Raw genomic sequence first — 19253 nt, forward strand, 5'->3', positions numbered from 1 at the left:
GTCGTCCTTTCACCAGCCCTCCACTTGTTAAAGGCTTAATTACCATCTCCTTGTACCATCATGGCTGGTGACTAAGCTTTCAATGTTGCTGTAGCCCACAGACAAGGATTCCTTCCACAAGGTCAGAGAAGTCAGGCCTATTTCTCCTTCAAAGTTACTGACAGGAATTTTGGGGTGTGGCTACTAACAGGATATTTTGATCTAGGGTGTGGTTACTTGATGCTTTGGGTACTTGAGAAGGTGATTACTTTGTTCCTTGCTTCTTGGTAAAGATGTCTTTTGTTTTTTCCCTCCTCTTTGGATTGGGGTATTCACAGGGTTGCCCTCCAGACTCTTATCCTGTTCTCTGTTTTTTCTTTTGTATCTTTATCTTTTTTTTTTAATCTGCCATTTCTTAATCCTTCTGCTTCCCTCCAAGCATGCTTCCTCCCTCCAAGCATGGACAAATAAGCCCAGCAGGACCCAGTTGATGGCCAGAGGCTGGAAAAGGCACAATGTGTGGCTTTGGATGGCACTTAATTAAAACCATAGCAAGTAGATTTTTGTGATTCATCTTGGAAAACGAAAAAGTTGTTTGTGAGTCTACTGTTTTGTCAGACTTTACCTGAAAGTTCAGTTGAATGATCTGCATCTCTGTCTATTTTCTCTGGGCTTGAAACATTCCATTCTTCATCGGAGCTCCTTAAGTAGAAAGGTATAGGACTCAAAAGAGCTTCAGGATGTTCCTGAAACTGACCAGATTCACTAAGTCTTCCTGCTAGAGTAAACAAAATCTGAGAGACCTTCTTAGAGGAAAGAAAACTAAGCTGCTAAACAGACTGAAACGAGACCATCTGCCTGGAAGAGGTTTAGATGAGAAAGGACACTCTTAACCTGTTGAGCTGCCTACAGGCTGTGCAGTGTGCTCCAGGCTTCCCAGCTTTTGTGAGCTGTCACCCATGCTGGTATGGGTCTTGATGATACAGCTGTTCTTGAATCATTTCTGCTCCTGAAGCAACACCTAACCTGTCCTTCTATAGGTAACCAATAAAGCTCATTGGTTCACCAAATTCTACTTTGGTGGTATTTGTACATCCCTATCTGGGATGAGAGACACCTGTTTCGTGTCTCTCATGAAAGACAGAAAAGGTCGCGTCACACATAACCCCCACTTGCTGAAGTTTTATCAATATTTTACATAGTTCAGCATCTTTTCCATTTCCCCTCCTTCCTATCTTCTTCAAGACAGGCTTACTCTGTTTATCACCTCTGGCTGTCCTGAAACTCTCTTTGTAGGCCTGGCTGATATCAAACTCATGAAGATACTCCTGCTTCTGCCTCCCAAGTGCTGGGATTAAAGACTTGCACCACCAATGCCTGACCCATGTTTATTTTTTTAAAATAGAGAATCTCTCTGCTATACATCAATTCCCCTGTAAGAATGAGACGATTACTGTGTGTGCTAAAATGTGCTTAATATTAACTTCACAGTTTCTTGACCAGTCCAGGAAATAGGATTTCTTCTTTTCCTTGGAGGTTTGGTAGGATTTACTCACTAAATTGCCTAGTCTGTGTAGTGTTACAGATGGAGGTGGGAGACAAAATATCACTATCACTTAGTGAATGAGATGACATATTTTACATTTTTCTAGTAAAGTACTTTTTATCCCTTTTTCCCTCCTTCAGACTGTGTACATGTAAGCAATTGCTCTATCTCCAGCTTGACTCTGTTCTCTCTGTGTGTGTACTTTACATATTCTGTAGCTCACCCTCTTACCTTGGATCTTGAGAGTATACTCTTGCTTCAACTTTCTCAGTGTTGGAGTATTAGGCATGAGTGCTTGAAAAGTTCTTGTTGCATGTACTTTTTTATTTAAGGAAGAGTAGCTTTCATAGCCCACACTGCTTTCAAATTTGCTGTCCTCCTGCCTCAATCTCTATATCACAAGGATAGCAGGTATGTATCACTATGCTCAGTTTCTTTTATCATCATCATCATCATCATCATCATCATCATCATCATCATCACTTTGTTTTTGATATAGGGTCTCTATGTATTGTTGTGGTAGAACTAGATAAGAAGATCTTGAACTCACAGAGATCTTCAGCTTCAGCATCTGGAGTGCTGGTATTTAAAGGAATGTGCCATCATGCCTGGCCTTTTTATTATTCATAATAATGTATTTGTTTACATTTTGTTCTTGGGTTTGACTTCATTTTGTCTTCTAATTGTTTTTGCTTTATCCTTCAATTCCTCTGCTTTTGGGTTGATTTTGATAACTATTTGTTTCTTGAACTATTTTCTGTAATTATAGATAAACATTTAGAGAGATGTCTAGAGCTGTGGGTTTTATAGATTTTGTAATCTAGTATGTTTTGTAAAGGTTTATTTTTACTTTATGTGTTAGGGCTTTGTTTGAATGTATGTGTATCAATTTCTAATCAACTAGAATTTACCTAAATTTCAGACTTTTTCTTAGTTCTGTCTCATACTTAATTAACACTTGGAAAGTTTCAAGAAAACAGTGTATTGATGATTACAGGTAACTAGAATATTTTCCTACTTGAGATGTTTTTTAATGTGGTGCGTCTAACTTGTCTTCATATACACCACAGCTTTAAAATTTTCTATAGTTTGTTTTTAACTGAATGTGATTAGATTGGATTATAGGATTATATTCCTAGTTTTAACTTTGTAATTTGTTGTGTTTTGTGGCTTTTGGTTTTTGAGATAGGGTGGAACTCACCTTGTAGACCAGGGTGGCCTTGAATTCACAGAGATCCACCTGCCTGCCTCTTTTTTTTTTTTTTTTTTTTTTGGTATTACATTAAAACCAGGGTCTTGTAAATAGGACTTTAAGGGCCTTGCTATTGAGTTATCCCTAGCTCTGTGCATCTTTAAAAAACAAACAAAATCAAATATTTTTCTGTAGAGAAATTACTTTTTTCAGAGCAAGTAGATGCTAAGGACATATTAAAAGCTAGACTTTGGGAGCAAGTAGTGTAGAATAGGAATAAAAAGCTAACAAAAATCAGCTTAAAAGATTATACTAAAGATACACACATCAAACATTGGTGAAGAAAAATAGCCAAAAATCCATTCTTGAGCTACTATCACAGCAGGCTAACCTTACCCGTTGAGGCCTCTGATGACTTGACTACACTCCCTTCCCAAAGTACCTGGATGAAAGTTGCTGCTAAAACCAAGTTTTAAAAGATAGCATCTTTTAAAAAGTCCTATTTTTAACTACACAGATATGTATATAGCTATGTGTATATTAGTGCAGGTGTCGGCAGAGAGAGATCTCATGTGACCTCCTTGATGTGTGTGCTGAGAATTGAACGCTTATCCTCTGAAGAGCAGCCAGTGCTCTTAATTACCAAACCATGTCTAAGAACCCAGGGTTCTGAGTCTTGGTCCCTGTCGCCTGTATGTAGACTTCAGGTTCCAGGTTTTCCACTGGGTCTCCTAGACCCTTACCCATTGTCTTTGCAGAATTTTCAATGTAAATACTATCTTGTACAATTCAGTGTCCTGTGATTCCACATTCTTATTTCTAAGCTCTTATCCCTGTCGTCTTTTTAGTTGGTACTTAATAACTTTCCCTACTCCCTTCCTTCCCCCTGGGGTTAAGAGCTTTAGTCTTGGAAGAAAGGAATCCAGGCTGTCTCATGCCTCACTGATGAGGTAGGATAGGAAAGACCCCAAGCCACAGAGAGACGTGGGTCTCTAGAGAGTAGGTTTTGGATGGGTGGCTTCAAGTCTCTTCCTTTCTCTTGGTAGATGATTCATGTGTGCCACAAGTAAATCTCACCTCTGTGCTTTTACCTCTTGTTCAGATTTGACTATTACTTCATAGCTAGACCTAAAAGGTAGCAAGAGCTTTAGAGTATTTACTAGATTTTGTGACTGAATAGTTGAGATATGTAAAGCAGGAATTGCTTATTATGTTTGTTTTACACTCAAGTACAAATCAGTAAGTATATGAGATTACTCTTGATTTTTAAGAATTCTATCTACTCCGCTCCTTACTTGGTAGAGATCTTATTCTCATTTGAATACCAAGTTGAAATTTTTAAATCATTTTTGAAGTATGACTGTTAAATAGGATGTATGTGATTTTTAGTCTTAATGTTTTATTTTTTTGTTTATTTTTGTATTTTGAGACAGAATTTCTCTGTGTAGCCCTGACTGTCCTGAAACTAACTTTGTAGACCAGGCTGGCCTTGAACTCACAAAGATATGTCTGCTTCTTTATTGACTGAGATTTCTGTCCTGCCTGGTCCCATAGCCGATAAGCCCCAAAGAAACTCACAGAGGTCTACATTAATTATAAACTGGTTGACCTGTTAGATCGGGCTTCTTAATAACTCTTATAACTCATATTAGCCTTTAATTCTTGTCTGTGTTAGCCATGTGGCTTGGTACCTTTCATCAGTGAGGCATTCTCATCTTGCTTCCTCTGTGTCTGGGTGACGACTGCAGACTGAATCTTTCCTCTTCCCAGAATTCTCCTGTTCTTTTTGCCCTGCCTCTATTTCTTGCCTGGCTACTGGCCAATCAGCCTTTTATTAAGCCAGTACAAGAAACAAATGTTTACAGGGTAAAACCATTGTCCCACAGCACTTCTTCCTCCCAAGTGCGAGGATTAAATGTGTGCCTCATCAGTCTGGCTTATTCTTAATATTTTAAAGTATCTTTAAAAAATATTTTGTCTCTTCCTTAATATTTGAATATGGGTTAAAAGTACATTGGCTTTGGATACCAGTTATAGCTGGATTTTGTAGATTTACTAAGGAACACTAAAAGTTTTATCTTACATAAAAATCCAGCTTGTTGTTTGTTTAATTAGTGGACAATTTTGTACAAATACTTTGTTTTATAGTATGAGGTCTCAGTTTTGAAAAAGAACATTTTCATTGGCTAAAGAATTTATAGTGAAGAAGCAAATAGGGATTTATATTGGAGCATAATCTGACAATAAGATGTTTATTAAACCAAGAGTCTGATTTAACATAACTCAAATGGAAGTTTCAAGAGAAGATAACTTTTTGAATCTTAGTATTCTAAGTGGTGTGGTATATGTAAATATTGATTATTATTAGGAAAAATCTTATTTTACAGTATAATTAAATGGGTTTTAAAAAATATACTTGATGATGACTTGTCTTTTTTTTTCTCTTTTTCTTCCCTTTTAGAATATGGTTTCTAGTTTTAGGGTTTCTGAGTTACAAGTGTTACTAGGCTTTGCTGGACGGAATAAAAGTGGGCGCAAACATGACCTCCTGATGAGGGCGTTGCATTTATTGAAGAGTGGCTGCAGCCCTGCGGTTCAGATTAAAATTCGAGAATTATATAGACGCCGATACCCACGGACACTTGAAGGACTTTCTGATTTATCTACAATCAAATCATCAGTTTTCAGTTTGGATGGTAGTTCATCACCAGTAGAACCTGACTTGGCTGTGGCTGGAATCCATTCGTTGCCTTCTACTTCAATTACACCTCATTCACCTTCATCTCCTGTTGGTTCTGTGCTGCTTCAGGACACTAAGCCCACATTTGAGATGCAGCAGCCATCTCCTCCCATTCCTCCTGTCCATCCTGATGTGCAGTTAAAAAACCTGCCTTTTTATGATGTCCTTGATGTTCTCATCAAGCCCACAAGTTTAGGTAAGTGTTAAGAAAAATTACTTTATAATTAAAAAATGTTTTAAAGAAATCAGCCTGCAACTATTTATTAATGATTTTCTATTAATACCTTAAAAATAATACCAAGGGTTGGTAAAATGGCTCATGGGGTAAAGACCTTTGCTGCCCATTCTGAGAGTCTGAACTCAGTTACCAAGACCCACAGGGTGAGAGGAGAGAACCTATTCCTGGAACAAGTTCTCTGATCCTGCATATGCGTATCACAGCTTGCATGCTTTCACAGATAAATAAATGCTTCAAATATTCAAGAGAGCTGATAGCCAGGCATGGTGGTCTTCAGTAATCCAAGAGATCTTTGGGTTTGAGGCCTGTCTGGATTACATAGTAAGTCCTTATCTCAAGATAAGGAGTCTTAGTGTGTAGCCCAGGCTATACTGGAATGCTGTCTTACTGCCTCAGCCTCTCAAGAACTTAGATTACAGATCTATCCCTGCACCTGGCTAAATTTTTCCTTTCAAATTTGTGTGTCTTTTGTTTAATTCTTCTGCCCTCTTAATTCCTGTGGCTAGAATTACCTCCTATATTCTTTTTATGTCTAAAGGACTCAGATTGCTTTTGTGTGAATTGGGAATAGACTTTAGGCCATAATGTCTCTCATGTTTTGATAGTGTTCCAGAGCTCTAGCTTTTGTTCAATGCAGTTTTCAGCTGCTTTCCTAAACACGTTTATCTGTTAGAGGCTGACGAGATGACTTAGTGGGTAATAGTAAGTACTACTCTTGCAGAAGACGCAGTTCAGTCTCCAGATCAGGGTGGCTCACAGCAGCTGCACTGCAGCTCCAGGTGACCTGCACACCTTTATACCACACACAAGCATGTGCACATAATTAAAAGAATTGATCTTAAAAAAAAGCCTCTTACATATTTTTTTCTAAAGTGGGAAAGGGTGTTTGTTTGTTTGTTTATTATTTTGTGTGTGTGTAGGTGGTACAGTATATCTTGGTCACTCAGGATGAAGTCTTCAGACAGGACTGGTAATGAGGTTAGGATGGTCTGATTGTTGACAGGCCAAGATGGCTACTTGGTATCTTACTTTGTTTCATTTATTTTTAACAGTTTAAATTCTGTAAGAAAAATAAGAAACTCATTGGCCTTTTTGCTATTATTAATGCTATTAAAAACAGATCTTTGGGAACAGTGAGATGGCTCAGAGAGTAAAAGGTGTTTGCTGTGGAACCTCATAACCTGAACCTAGATGCCTAGAACCCACATAGTAGATGTCTGACTAGCGCATGTTGTTTTCTGATTGTGTGTATGTGTGTGAACACATACAGATATATGTAATAATAATGTCCAGCACCACAAAAAAGTACATATCCTTGAAATTTTTATATGAAAACTTGCTTCTTTAAACTTTTTATTTTGAAAATTATTGCTAGAGGGAAAGCAATATGCCTCAGTGGGTCAAAGACACTTAGCGCCAAACCTCAAGACACGAGTTTAATATCTATAATCCACACGATGGAGAGAATTGATCCTTTCAAGTTATCATCTGATCTCTGTAAGTGTTCTGTTGTGTGCATATACAATAGAAACAAACATAAAACACTATAACAGAAAGCTGAATACAGTGAGTGGAACATGCCTGTAACACGAGTTCTAATTGTTCTTAATAAAAACCCGGAGTCAATTAAGGTAAATACTGAAAGGTCAGAGAAGTAAAGGAGCCATTCATTAGAGAGACTTTTTATCTCTACTGAATTCTCAAACTGAAGGGAGGCAAAATTCTGTCTCCACGAATCCTCAGACTGAATGCCCTGAGCTCCTGTCTCCTTCCTCTCGCCTCCCAACCATATTCCTTCTTGTCTCCACCTTCCTAGTGCCTTTAGGTGTGTGACTCCCAATTATTGGGATTAATGGTGTGAGCCACCACCACCTGGCTCTGTTTCTCTTTTTCACTGGATCAACCTAGTGTAGCTCAGGGTGGCCTTGAACTCAGAGAGATCCACCTGTTTCTCCCTGAGTGCTGGGATTAAAGGCTTGTACCACCATCTGTCCAGGAAAGTGAGTTTTTTTTCTATTTAATAAACTTAATAAATTAAACTTATATTGGGCATTCCAAGTGTTGATTTTTTGAAACAGGGTCTCTCAATGTAGCATTGGCTGTTCTAGAATTCAGTGTCACAGAATTTTGCCTGCTGCTGCCTCGGTGCTGGGGTTAAAGGGATGTGCCACTATGCTCAGCTGGATATACTTTATTTTGGAAAGTAGTTATGAAAGCCTGTATCTTTTATTTTTTTTTTCTTCCACCTTGTGTCTGTCACACACAGGCCCCTTTCTGTTTGGCTAAGAAAGAGGCATGAAATTGTGTAACAGTCTCTATCCCACAGAGGAATGCTACAACCGCCACCGTGAGACCAGCTGCAGACCAGTACCTGTGGGCGAAAGCCTGTATCTTGCTCATAAACAGATTATAACGCTAGAAATGTGTGTAACCTGTTTTATCGTTATCCTCAAGCTAAAATAATGTGTTCATATGTTTCTCTGTATTCATGTTTGTCACTGTTTCCATAAACAAATACTTACTTTCCTTTTCTTCCATTCTTCTCAGATGATAAACATTAGAAACACAGGAAGGGAAGGTCTCATTTCTAGTTCAGGCAGAGACATCTCAAAATTGGCCATCTCTAAATGTATTGTTTGTTTTTTTTCTTATTCTCTATTTGAAAAGACTTGCAGTTGCAGGGCCATTGCGTTGTCTTCCTGTTGAGGGGGGTTGTTATTCTTTTTCAGATAGCTGTGAGTCCTGCCCTATAGAGATTCTCACCAGGACAGTCTCTTAGTGCTTTTGGAAGTGTATATGCTGTCTTTAGATTATAGTTGGTGTGTTACCTTGGTGCTATCAGAAGTCAGTTTTTGCCCACTTAGAATATTTTAGTATATGAAATGTCAGGCACTATTCCTACAGTTCTATATACATATCATCTTTGAACATTTTACTTATATTTCTGAATAACTATATATATTTATGAAAGATAAAAAATGCCTAGATGAAAAGTTGAGCCCAAGAGCATGAATATTTAAATTTTTGATGTTCAGTGAAGTTTAATAACATCTTCAAAAGCTTTGTGCTAATTTAATTTTTCTAACAGCATGTGTTTGTATTGTTTTTCTTGGTTCCTCACATTGTATTACTGTTTTTTAAATCTTTGCTAATCTCAAAGATTACTGTGTTAGGTTAGCTTCTTTTCATATCTTTTAAGTCTTTCATATTAGGATATATGCTCAGTAAGCTCCTGAGTATGATCAAACAAATATAAAGTGATGTGCTCATTAATGTTAAATCCATTAAAATGAATGACTTAAATTATTTGAATAAATAAAAACACAAACATATCTTAATAACTCAGATAATTAATGAATATTAATTTGGAGGTGGCCATGTAGTCTAATTGTAGGGAAGGTAGAAGAAATATGAGATGACTTTAGAGAGAATGTTATGCAGTTTAGGAGTTATTAATAGGGAAAAAGGAAAAACAAAGCTGGGCAAGGTGCACATTCCTATAATTTGGGAGGCTGAGGCAAAGGGATTACACAGCAAGACATGTCAGAGAGGGTGTGCAAAACTGTAGCAGGGTCCTGTACTGGAGCTTAGGGTTCAAGGACTTCTCTAGCATGTGTGAGGCCCTAAATTTGTTCCCCAGAACTGAAAAGTGAGCAGATCAGGGTAACAACTGAGTATGTAGTTATGATTAAGTACTATAAATTATACTCAGATTTTGCAATGCCCTAGCTAATGGGGAATTCAATAAAGCTTTCTAGAGACTTGAGGAACCTTGTAATGACACACACACAATTGGAATTTATGTCAAGAAAGGAGAGATCTTTTAGTAATCAAAGAAGTTGAAATTGTAGTGGATAATTGTAAAACCAAATAATGAAGAAAGTAAAGAGGCTTCTGGAGGCTTGTGAAGTATAGGTTTGCTAGGAAAAGAGCAAGATTGTTGTTGATGGAGGACTGTACTGAATGGAATTTAGACATGGCTTATTCAGACTTGGGACCCCATAGCAGAGGAATGGTGATGGACGTGATGCTGAAGAGGACTAACTCCACACATGGTCTCATGAGAACTTGATAGCAGTAGTAGACATGAGCAGTGATGTCAGTAAGAATGGGCAGTGACAGGGAAGAAGACGTCAGACAACAGGACTCTCTGGGAGACAAAGAATACTGAAGTCAAGATTAGGACTTCTGGGAATTGGACTATAGCTATTTCCTTCTTTCATAATTCTGACTTCAATTCACGATTTTTCTTTTCTTTTCTTTTCTTTTTTTTTTTTTTTTGGTTTTTCGAGACAGGGTTTCCCTGTAGTTTCTAGAGCCTGTCCTGGAACTAGCTCTTGTAGACCAGGCTGGCCTCGAGCTCAGAGATCCGCCTGCCTCTGCCTCCCGAGTGCTGGGATTAAAGGCGTGCGCCACCACCGCCCGGCAATTCTCTATTTTTCAACAAGAAATCTCAATTCTTTGACCTCTTCAGTTGACTTTTGTAGTGGTTGGTTATTAATATAGTGATGATATCTGTTGTTTGGAAGAACCAAATTATCAAAAATATAATTTTATGTTTTGATAGCATTTGATAATATAATGGCCTTATTTTTCTCCAGTTACCATTGTATGTAAATATTAGCGCATCTTTATAAATCTTTGAACTTTAATATCCCCTTTTATTTCAAGCAATGTTTTGGTTTTTTCCTCAGCTGGTTTTTCGAGACGGGACTTCGCTGTAGCAATTGTCTTGGACCTAACTCATGTAAACCAGGCTGGCCTCGAACTCACAGAAATCCGCCTACCTCTGCCTTCCGAGTACTGGGATTAAAGGCTGAGCCATGACCACCCGGCTTTCAGAGTGTATTCTCGTGTGACTCATCACCATTCCATCTCTATTTCCTTTCATCTTGTGTAACTGAATCTCTGAGCCCATAGAGCTGTCATTCTCCATTTCTTCTCCTCCAGCTTCTGACAGCCACAATTTTGCCTTCTTATCTGATTTTTACTATGCTAAGTACCTTGTGTAAGTAAGATCATACAGTATGGCTTTTTGCTACTTGACTTATTTCACAGTTAATATAATGTCCTCCATGCTTGTCCTTAGCACTTAAAGCTGCAAACCACTGTGTATAATACTGCCTTTTTCTTGTCCACTTGTCTGTCTGGACGTGGGGTTGCTTTCACAGTTTAGCTGTTGTGAATAATAATAATAACTTTCATGAACATGACAAGTATCTCTATCCACAAGTAGTTCTCTTAACTGATAGCCATCTCTTCAGCCCCTAATGAAACTAATTATTACATCTCTTTACCAATCACTCCCAGCCTGAGTACAACTTCTAGAGATCAGTCTTGACCAAAATACAAGCCAGCTTAATACAATATGTCAATATAATACTTCCAGAGAATGGACTGGATGGCTTAACAGACTTTATATTTAGAATATTTAACAAGGTATGTTAAGATGCTAATTTTTTATCTATAAATATTTTACCAAGCTAGAGTCATTATTATCAAGTAGGTGGCAAAATGCATATATCAGACAATAGCTTTTTTCGTTGAAATATTTCATTTATTTTACTTATTTTGAGACAAGGGTCTCACAGTGTAGCCCTGACTAACTTGGTAGTCACCATGTATTTCAGGCTGGCCTTGAACTCACAGAGTTCTGTTTGTCTCTGCCTTTGAGTAATAAAGGTGTCTACCATCTGGCCCAAATTTTACTTTTTTTGAGTGCATGCGGGTATCCTCAAAGTGAGAAGAAGGTCTTGGACCTTTTGGAACTGATGTGGGTGTTAAAAGTCTAACTTTGGTCCTCTGTAAGAACACCGAGCACTCTTAACTACTGAATCATCTTTCCAGATCCCTTTCTCCCTCCTCCCTCCCTCCCTCCCTCCCTCCCCCCTCCCTCCCTCCCCCCTCCCTTCCTCCCTCCCTCCCTCCCTCCCTCTCTTCCTCTCTCCCTCCCTCCCACCTTCCCTCCCGAGGACTTAATACAGACTACCAGAAATATACCTGCATATTTTCTGTTTTCTGAACATCTTCACATGTCTTTCACATTTGGTTTATAAAACAGTCATAAAAAAGTGTTCTCATTAATTGAGGAAAAAACTAAACTTTTATGTCGTGTGTGTTTGTACGTGTGCACGTACACTCCTCATTTTTACTTTGTTGTTTTTTGGGCACTCTGCACTTGTGTTACATGTTTTCAGATTTATGACTAGAGAAACCCAGTGCTTACACTATTAAATAAGATTGAAAACACTGTATGCATTTACTTGGTTCACTTTGTTTGTGATAGTGATTAGGCTTAGGGCCTTGTGTGTACTAAGCAATCATTTTATAGCCTCTGATCACTTTGTGGTCACTTGCAATATCATAATATGGGTTATTGTATTAGATTTAATAATTAAGAGGTCGTAGATGAGCTTAACAATTAACAGAGGAAAGGGAAAACCATACAAAAGGAACAGAAGAGCAAGAAGGAACTGAGGAAGTGGAAACTCTTTGTTTTATGTCCTGTAATTATATCGTGTAATGTAAAGCTGCTTCACATGTAATGTTTAAATAGCCCCTCTCTTTCCTTATTTTAGAGATAGTCTGAGAAAATATGAATTAGCATTATTGTATTTCTAAGAAGCATAAATTCTGCAATAAGGTGCCCATGCTTTTTATTCAAGAAGTTAGTATTTTTCTTGGTTTGGTATGACTGACAAGGAGGGCCTTTGACCTTAGACATTTTAGTTGTCACCTTGTTCATGATCTGGAATAATTGCAACACTAACACACAGAAGTTACTTTTGCTTTCTCTTTGGTGATATTGCAGTATTTTATGGGCAATTCCCCTTCCTATGTGTCAGTGGACTCTGTTATTTTTTTTTTTGACAGGGCCTCTGTAGCATTGAACTCAGTATATGACCCAAGGTGGCTATGAACTCAGGATCCCCTTGTGATAGCCTCGTGAATGCTAAGATTACAGCCATGTGCCACCATGCCTATAATGAACATTTGAACATCAGTGAATAATTAATTCAGCAGTATTGATATGTTACAGTTCTTTGTGAAGTTATCGATACATTTTAGCTTTGAATAATGTAGTTTAACAGAATGACTTTGCCATGTAATTCTTTTTAGCTAGGTTATCTTTTATAAGCAATAATTGCTATTTACCACATTTACCTAAAGTTCTGAAAATTTGGATTTTCTTTTGTTTGTTGTGAGTAATTAAATATAAAGTAGTGAAATAGAAAACAACAAATTACTCAAAACATCAGATTTTTGTATTGCATTACTAGGAGAGAGAGTGTCTGACTCTCATGAGAAGTCTGGAATGAAATGTCATCTTGAATGGTTTTATTGTATTTTTGACATCACAATATAATTAATGTTTTAGAATACTGAAAGATTACGTATTTAAGAGTAAGCTCATTCAGATAACTACTTAGAATTAAATATGAAAGCAATTTCACACAATACTGAAGTTTGGAGTGTTAAATTTAACCTTGAACATTCCAGCATTTAGCCAACACCTTCTCAAGTTCCTGGTTATTTCAGGTGCTTATTTGTTACTGAATAAATTTTTTTCCCTCCTCAGTTCAAAGCAGTATTCAACGGTTTCAAGAGAAGTTTTTTATTTTTGCTTTGACACCTCAGCAAGTTAGAGAGATATGCATATCAAGGTAAGAGGAATATTTTAAATACCTTTTCTCTCAAAGGTTATGTGTGTGTCTTCTAGAGTTATCTTAATAACTGGGTGAGTTAAATAGAAGTTTATTCCAAGATTGAGGTATTGATGTTTTGTTACTCCAAAAGCCTTTCCTTGGGGCTTGTACATTTTCCTGTGTCACACATGAATTTTTTTCTGTTGTAATGCATTCCACTATGCAACATGACAGTGTCATGATACCATGTCTGTTACCTTAAGGGTTCTTTTAAGAATTTTAATTGCATCTATGACAGTTACAAATACAGTCATATTGTGAGTGAAGACTTCCATGTATAACCTTTGGGGCTCACATTTCAATCTATAAAGGTTGACTATTACTTTTTTTTGAAACTTTATATATTTGTGTGTGTGTGTGTGTGTGTTTGTGGCAAATGCCATGGTACATGTGTGATGTCAGAGAATATCAAGAATTCAAAATTAGTTCTCTTCTGTTATGTGGCTTCAGGAACTGAACTCAGATCATTAGGCTTAGCATTGAGTGCCTTTGTCACTGAGCCATGTTGCCAGCCCCAATTGGACTATTTCTTAACTAATATGAATATAGTTTGACAAAGATTAGTCAAGTAGTAGATACTGTATATTAGAAAATGTTGTAACCTTTGAATTAAACCTCAAGCACCTTTTAGTCACATATGCCAGTATATTTTTTTTGTTTTATTTGTTTTTCTGGTGCTTGGAAACAAACCTTGGAACTTCTGTATGCTGGTCAAAGGCTCCTATCACCCTCAATATTTCAAAGGAAAATTTTATTACAAATAGGGCAACATAATAAAAGATCTTGTGAAAATTGGGCATGGTGGTGCATGCCTGTGAGCCTAGTTCTCCAGAGGTAGAGGCAAGAGGATCAGAAATTCAAGGCCAACTTTGGCTACTGGAGATTCTCTTTCAGAGTAAAAATGAACTTGATAACAGCCCAAAGATAAAGTAACTAAACAAAACATTTTTGAGACTAAATGTGAGTAACATTAATGATTCTTGGGTAAGAACAAAAGCTAGACTGGGCATGGTGGCACTTGTCTTTAATCCCAGCACTCAGAAGACAGATCTCTGTGAGTTGAAGGCCAACCTGATCTACATACTGACACTTTGTCTTAAAAAGAAAAGTACTGGCCAGGTTTATGTCAACTTGACACAGGCTAGAGTCATTTCAGAAGTGGGAACTCTCAAGTCCCACTAGATTGGCCTAAGGGAAGCCTGCTGTTCTAGTGTTCTGTTTCTGTGTGAAACACCATGACTAAGGCAGCTGTAAAAGGGTCTTGTTTATGTTTCAAAGGGTTAGAGGTCATCATGGCAGGAAGCATGTAGTCACTGGAGCAGAAACTGGTAGCCTGATTTGTAGGCAGAGAGATTGGAGGAGGAAAAGAGGAAGAGGGAGACAGAGACACAGGGTCTTGAAATCTCCTAGGTCACCCCTTGTGACACACCTTCACCCAAGGCCACACCTACTCTGACAGCACTGCACTTCCTAATCCTTCCCAAATAGTTCCTCTAACTGGTGACCAAGCATTCAAACCACCACACCTGCAATGTATTGTCTTGATTTCTGATTGATTCAGGACAGCCATGTCTCTGGGTGGTGCCACCCCTGGGTACAGTTTGTAGGTACTGTGAGAAAGCAAGCTGAGTAAGCAGCATTTCTCTCTGGCCTCTGCATCACCGCCTGCCTCCAGGTTCTTGCCCTGATGGGTTCATTCCATGTCTTCCCTCAACAGTTAAATGTTGTTACTTAAGAGTTATATGCTGGATCCTCTCATGGTTCATGAGCATGATGATTGGGGTTTCATGCCAATGTGTGATGTGTGCCGCCCATTAAACCTTGTTACGAAGTGGGCACATTACCCATCTGACATGAGAAAAAAAAAGTTATATGCTGAAATAAATCCTTTCCTCCTCAGATTGTTATGGTCATGATGTTTATCAGCACAATAGAAACCTAAGACCACAAACCAGTAAAACCACAAAAACCAGAATAGTTCAGGGAAAAGCTAGCTGTGCAGTCACCCTCCCTGGCCTAAATATTAAATACCCCCAATCAGGAGAAATACTGTTGTTAATCTTGTCAGTTTTGGATAGAGAAAAAGAGGTCCTGTGGCATTTAATTTAGGTGAAAAGAAGAAACTCAAAGTCATTTTCTTTCTCTGCAAAAGTGCACTTAAGAGATAAAAGGGAAAGAGAAGGGAAGTCTGTAGTATGATCATTTCCAGCTAAAGAGGGAGTCATTTTGCAGGTCCTCAGGAAATGCAGAATGGTTCAGAGCTTGCTGCTCTTGTGGAGAACCTAGGTTTGGTTCGTAGCTCTCACCAGGTTCACAACCAACTGTAATTCCATTTCCAGGATTCTGGTGCCTTACATGTATACAAGTAGTACACTACATAAGTGCTGACAAAACACTCAGAAAAACAACCTTTTCTAAGAGGGTGAGAAAAGTAGACAGTTGTTTTGCTGTTAATACATTATTCATGGCCTTTTTCTTTCCCTTGTGGCACTTGGGAACCTCAGAGGTGACTAAGCAAGTGCTCTGTTGCAGAGCAGCACTAGCAGGCACCAAAACTGCCTTCTTATAAGACTGAGCATTAGAGAACTGAGGGTTCGCAAGTTAAATTATGTCCTGGGGCCATCGGGAAAAGTAGAGGGAAAATTTGAAGTCATATGAGAGGTGTTTTTTTGGTTTTTGGTTTTTTTTTTTTTTTTTTAGAGAAAAGATACTGTAGCAAGTAACTTTGGGAAATTGTTTAACATATTTCAGTCCTTATTATTTAAGTGTGTATTGTTGAGCTTTAAGTGATTATATCCATCTAACATTTGAAAGTGTGTAGATTTGATGATTAATCATAGTGTTTTAATTAAAATTATATAATGTTTTTTGTTTTTTGGTTTTTCAAGACAGGGTTTGTCTGGCTGTCCTAGAACTCTATAGACTAGGCTGGCCTCAAACTCATAAAGATCTACCTGCATCTGCTTCCCAAGTGGGCTTAAAGGCATGTGCCACCACCACTCGACAATATTATATATCTTAAAAAAAAAAACCTCAAGATTTTATAATCTATAAAGTTTGAGGTTTCACAGGGTAATGTTTACATAAATAAACTGCTTTGTAATAGTTTTGATATTACTAAGCCAACAAAGAAAAAAGTACATTTTACATAAAAATGTATCATTAATATCTTTATCTAGTGATAAATCTTTGCTTACGGTCAACACTAAGTGATTGCTAGGTACAAGGCGAGATATGGAATGACATAATCACTTTTTCACATCTGGTTGTGGTCTTGTTTGTTTTTTGAGTCATAGTTTCTCCTTTTAGCCCTAGCTGTTGTGGAACTCACTCTGTAGACCAGACTGACCTTGAACTCACAGAAATCTACCTGCCTCTGCCTCTTAAATGTTGTGATTAATGGCAGATTGCAGCCTTGATAATGAATTATTTAAATAAAATTTCCATTGGCACTGCAAAGTGTTACATTAAAAAAAACTAATTTAGTCATGGCAGATGAGTTGCTGTGAGGGGACAAGATCACTGTTAACCTTTGTGTCTTAGGAAGCTGTACTGAGTGTGTGTGTGCCCGCATGTGCACCGTTGTAAGTTGTTGCAAGCTACCTGAGCTATCTCTCCAGCCCCCAGTAACCATGTAATCAAAAAATCTGTTTTCCCCCCTCCCTTTGGTGTTTAAAAACCTGTGTTGCAGGACTTCTTTATATTTTGTCATCTGCAGCTCCTCTCACCTGTTGTCTGTGCCCTCCCTCTCTTGGCTGGGGCATGACTTCCAGTCTCCTCTCCTGTAGCGCTGTGCACTTTGTGCCTTTCTGCACTCGCGTCTTGGCATTTCTCTTTCGTGTGCTCACAAAGTTCCCATCAGTCTGTCTCTGGTTGAGAATCCCCTCTGTTTTTGTTTGGAAGCACTAAACAGAAAGAATTATTCTTGTACAGTCATGTGTTCTAATTTGATTGGCACGTAGCTTTTTTTTTTTTTTTTTTTTTTTTAAAGACAAACTAGATTTTCGTTTTTCCTGTAGTAATTGTCACATTTTATTTTGGTTGTATCTACTAGCATGAATCTTTATGGATAACTGTTTCATTTACCTTTGAAGCTTCAGGTCCCAGACTGAATTGTTTGACTTGAGTAAGTGGAATATTTGAATGATTTAATCAAGAATTGCTTAGAAGGGGTCGGTAATATATAGAATATTGGAATATTTTGAAGAAATGCTTGAGGAAGATGTAGGCCACCGGAAGAAAGGGAAGCAGCAGGAACAGGAGACAGCTGCTTACACTCCCTGTGCCCACCTTAAGCCCAGGCATTTATTTGAATGACTGTGTTTGAGTCATCACAGTAACTTGATCAAGTGATGTAGTCATTTTCTGTCTCTGAATATAAAGACATTGAATACAGAAAGGTTGACTCATTTGCCCCAGGTCAGAAAATTTGTGATTAGAGAGTTTAAGTAGTTACTGCTGTGCCTTCCAGGGAACTACAGAATAAAAAATAGCGAGCAAGGTGAAGGCTAAAGGATTACTCTAAATAATTTTTTCTGGTACAATCCAACATGTAGAACAATGGATAAGAGTGATACTTCATTTTTATCAGATTTTATATATTGAATTTAAAAAGTGTTCTTTTGAGACAGGGTGTCATATAGGCCCAGGCTGGCCTCAAAGCTGATGGTTAGCTAAGGATGACTTTAGATTTCTGATCTTCATACCTCTGTGCGGGATTCCAGGCATAGACTACCATGTATATTGGCTAGTTTTTTCGTTTTTTGTTTTTCTACGCAAGGTAGAGAGTCATCCGAGAGGAGGGAGCTTTAATTGAGAAAATACCTCCATAAGGTTGGGTTGTGGGTAAGAGTGTAAGGCATTTTCTTAATTAATGACACTGTTCCACGGTCTCTGCATCACATCAGCTCCTGCCTGCAGGTTCCTGCACAGTTTCGGTTTCTGCCTTGACTTTCCTCTATGGACTATGGGTCAGGAATGTAAACCAAATAAACCCTTTCCTTCCCAAATCACTTTTGGTCGTGATGTTTCATCACAGCAACAGTGACCCTAAGAAATCTAGCAAGGAAAGATAATTCCTGAATTGTAATGTGCATACATGTCATCTGGAGATCTTGTTTTGTTTTCTTCTTTTTCTTGATTATAAGTATGTTTGTGTAGGTGCCGACGTAGGCCAGAGGAGTTGGAAGTCTCTGGAGTTGAGCTTTAGGTGATTGTGGGCCATCTGATGTGGGTGCCTGGAATTGAATCTGGGTGTCTGGAAGAGCAGTGTGTGCTCTTAACCATGGAGCCATCTCTCCAGCCCATGGAGAGCTTGTGAAAATGCAGATTCTAATTGTATAGGTCTGAGACAAGACCTGATATTCTGCATGTTTAATTGTTTCCTAAAAAATAACAGTTCATCTTTAGTGTAGTCCATTCTGATAATAAATATTCCAGAAATAATAAAAGATTCTGTTTGTGGTTTGATACATGGTTATGAAATTACCCTTATTATCATTTTGAAACTGTAGGCATTAGTTTTGATTCTATGTTAGAATCACCTGTGTAGCTCTAAAAGCTCTGATATACTCAAGCCAATAAGAATTAACCTGATGAATGAAACTATAGTATACAAAAAAGTCTCCAAGTGGTTAGAATGTTCAATCAAGGTGAAGAACAACTAAGCATTTAATTTAATTCAGTAAATTTCTCCAGAATCTAGAATGTTCTTTTCAGGCTAAATTTGTTATGTATTAAAGCAAATATTGTATCACCAAAGTTCCCATGAACTGAAAATATACCTCAAAACTGATGTGAAGAATGATTAGTAAGTAGGGATTATAATTATTTTATTGTTTTTGTTTGTTTGA

General features: G+C 37.8%; 1 protein-coding gene and 2 non-coding genes across 11 annotated transcripts in view; 2 read left to right on the forward strand and 1 right to left on the reverse strand.

Moving 5' to 3' along the window:
- Pias2 (protein inhibitor of activated STAT 2) overlaps nucleotides 1-19253 on the forward strand; it is an 81505-nt gene that overhangs the window by 25223 nt on the left and 37029 nt on the right. For all 9 annotated transcript variants that reach the window (XM_038329568.1, XM_038329560.2, XM_038329561.2 and 6 more), the window contains 2 exons: nucleotides 5179-5653; nucleotides 13275-13359. In XM_038329568.1, the coding sequence (XP_038185496.1) occupies nucleotides 5179-5653; nucleotides 13275-13359 (560 nt within the window). The remainder of the gene's footprint in view (nucleotides 1-5178; nucleotides 5654-13274; nucleotides 13360-19253) is intronic.
- LOC119815953 lies at nucleotides 7943-8074 on the reverse strand. Its single transcript, XR_005285624.1, has one exon. It is a non-coding gene; the product is annotated as a small nucleolar RNA SNORA41 (small nucleolar RNA).
- Nucleotides 15151-15255, forward strand: LOC119815976. The gene has a single exon (XR_005285646.1). It is a non-coding gene; the product is annotated as a small nucleolar RNA U13 (small nucleolar RNA).

The sequence above is a fragment of the Arvicola amphibius genome, chromosome 5 (genome assembly GCF_903992535.2).
Source record: "Arvicola amphibius chromosome 5, mArvAmp1.2, whole genome shotgun sequence".
NCBI classification, from domain to species: Eukaryota; Metazoa; Chordata; class Mammalia; order Rodentia; family Cricetidae; genus Arvicola; species Arvicola amphibius.